General features: G+C 40.6%; 1 protein-coding gene across 1 annotated transcript in view; it reads left to right on the top strand.

Moving 5' to 3' along the window:
* The window catches only part of LOC119589000 (spermine oxidase-like), a 29,633-nt gene extending 29,201 nt beyond the window's left edge, over nt 1–432 (top strand). Inside the window, exon 12 of the mRNA XM_037937596.1 lies at nt 43–432. Coding sequence (XP_037793524.1) covers nt 43–246 — 204 coding nt within the window. The 3' untranslated portion in view covers nt 247–432. The remainder of the gene's footprint in view (nt 1–42) is intronic.
* The last annotated feature ends 41 nt before the right edge of the window (nt 433–473 follow it).

The following is a 473-nucleotide window of genomic DNA, read 5'->3' as shown; positions in this document are numbered from 1 at the left end:
ACCTTTTAGTTCCCAAGACTAACCTCACACGCGTCCCGGTAGATGCTGCTGTGGGCGGGAGAGCACACGAGCGACGAACGCTACGGCACCGTGGACGGGGCGATGGACACGGGAGAAAGAGAAGCCTTCAGGGTCATAGACTATATGGAGGCAAATGCCAAGCCCTTCCGAAGACAACGGAAGCTTAAGGGAATCGGACATGAAGGGATAATTGATTGTGATTTTTTGGGTAATGATAACTCATAAAGTGTATGCTATATGTCATAACGCACTAAATATGCATTTAGATAATATCTTTACTGCTAATTTTAACATAAATTTCTTTTGGATAGGTATTCCATGTAACCAGTTTTTAATATCATTTGAAAAAAGGATGACACTTATAAGATTGCTTGTAGCATCGATAGTGTGTGAAATAAAATTGCATAATTATTTTGAGTATCCTATCACGATAAGTTCTGCATGCCCTTCAA

Source organism: Penaeus monodon, chromosome 24 (assembly GCF_015228065.2).
Source record: "Penaeus monodon isolate SGIC_2016 chromosome 24, NSTDA_Pmon_1, whole genome shotgun sequence".
Classification (NCBI taxonomy): domain Eukaryota; kingdom Metazoa; phylum Arthropoda; class Malacostraca; order Decapoda; family Penaeidae; genus Penaeus; species Penaeus monodon.
The sequence above is the reverse complement of the archived record's forward strand: the minus strand, read 5'-3'. Positions and strand labels throughout refer to the sequence as shown.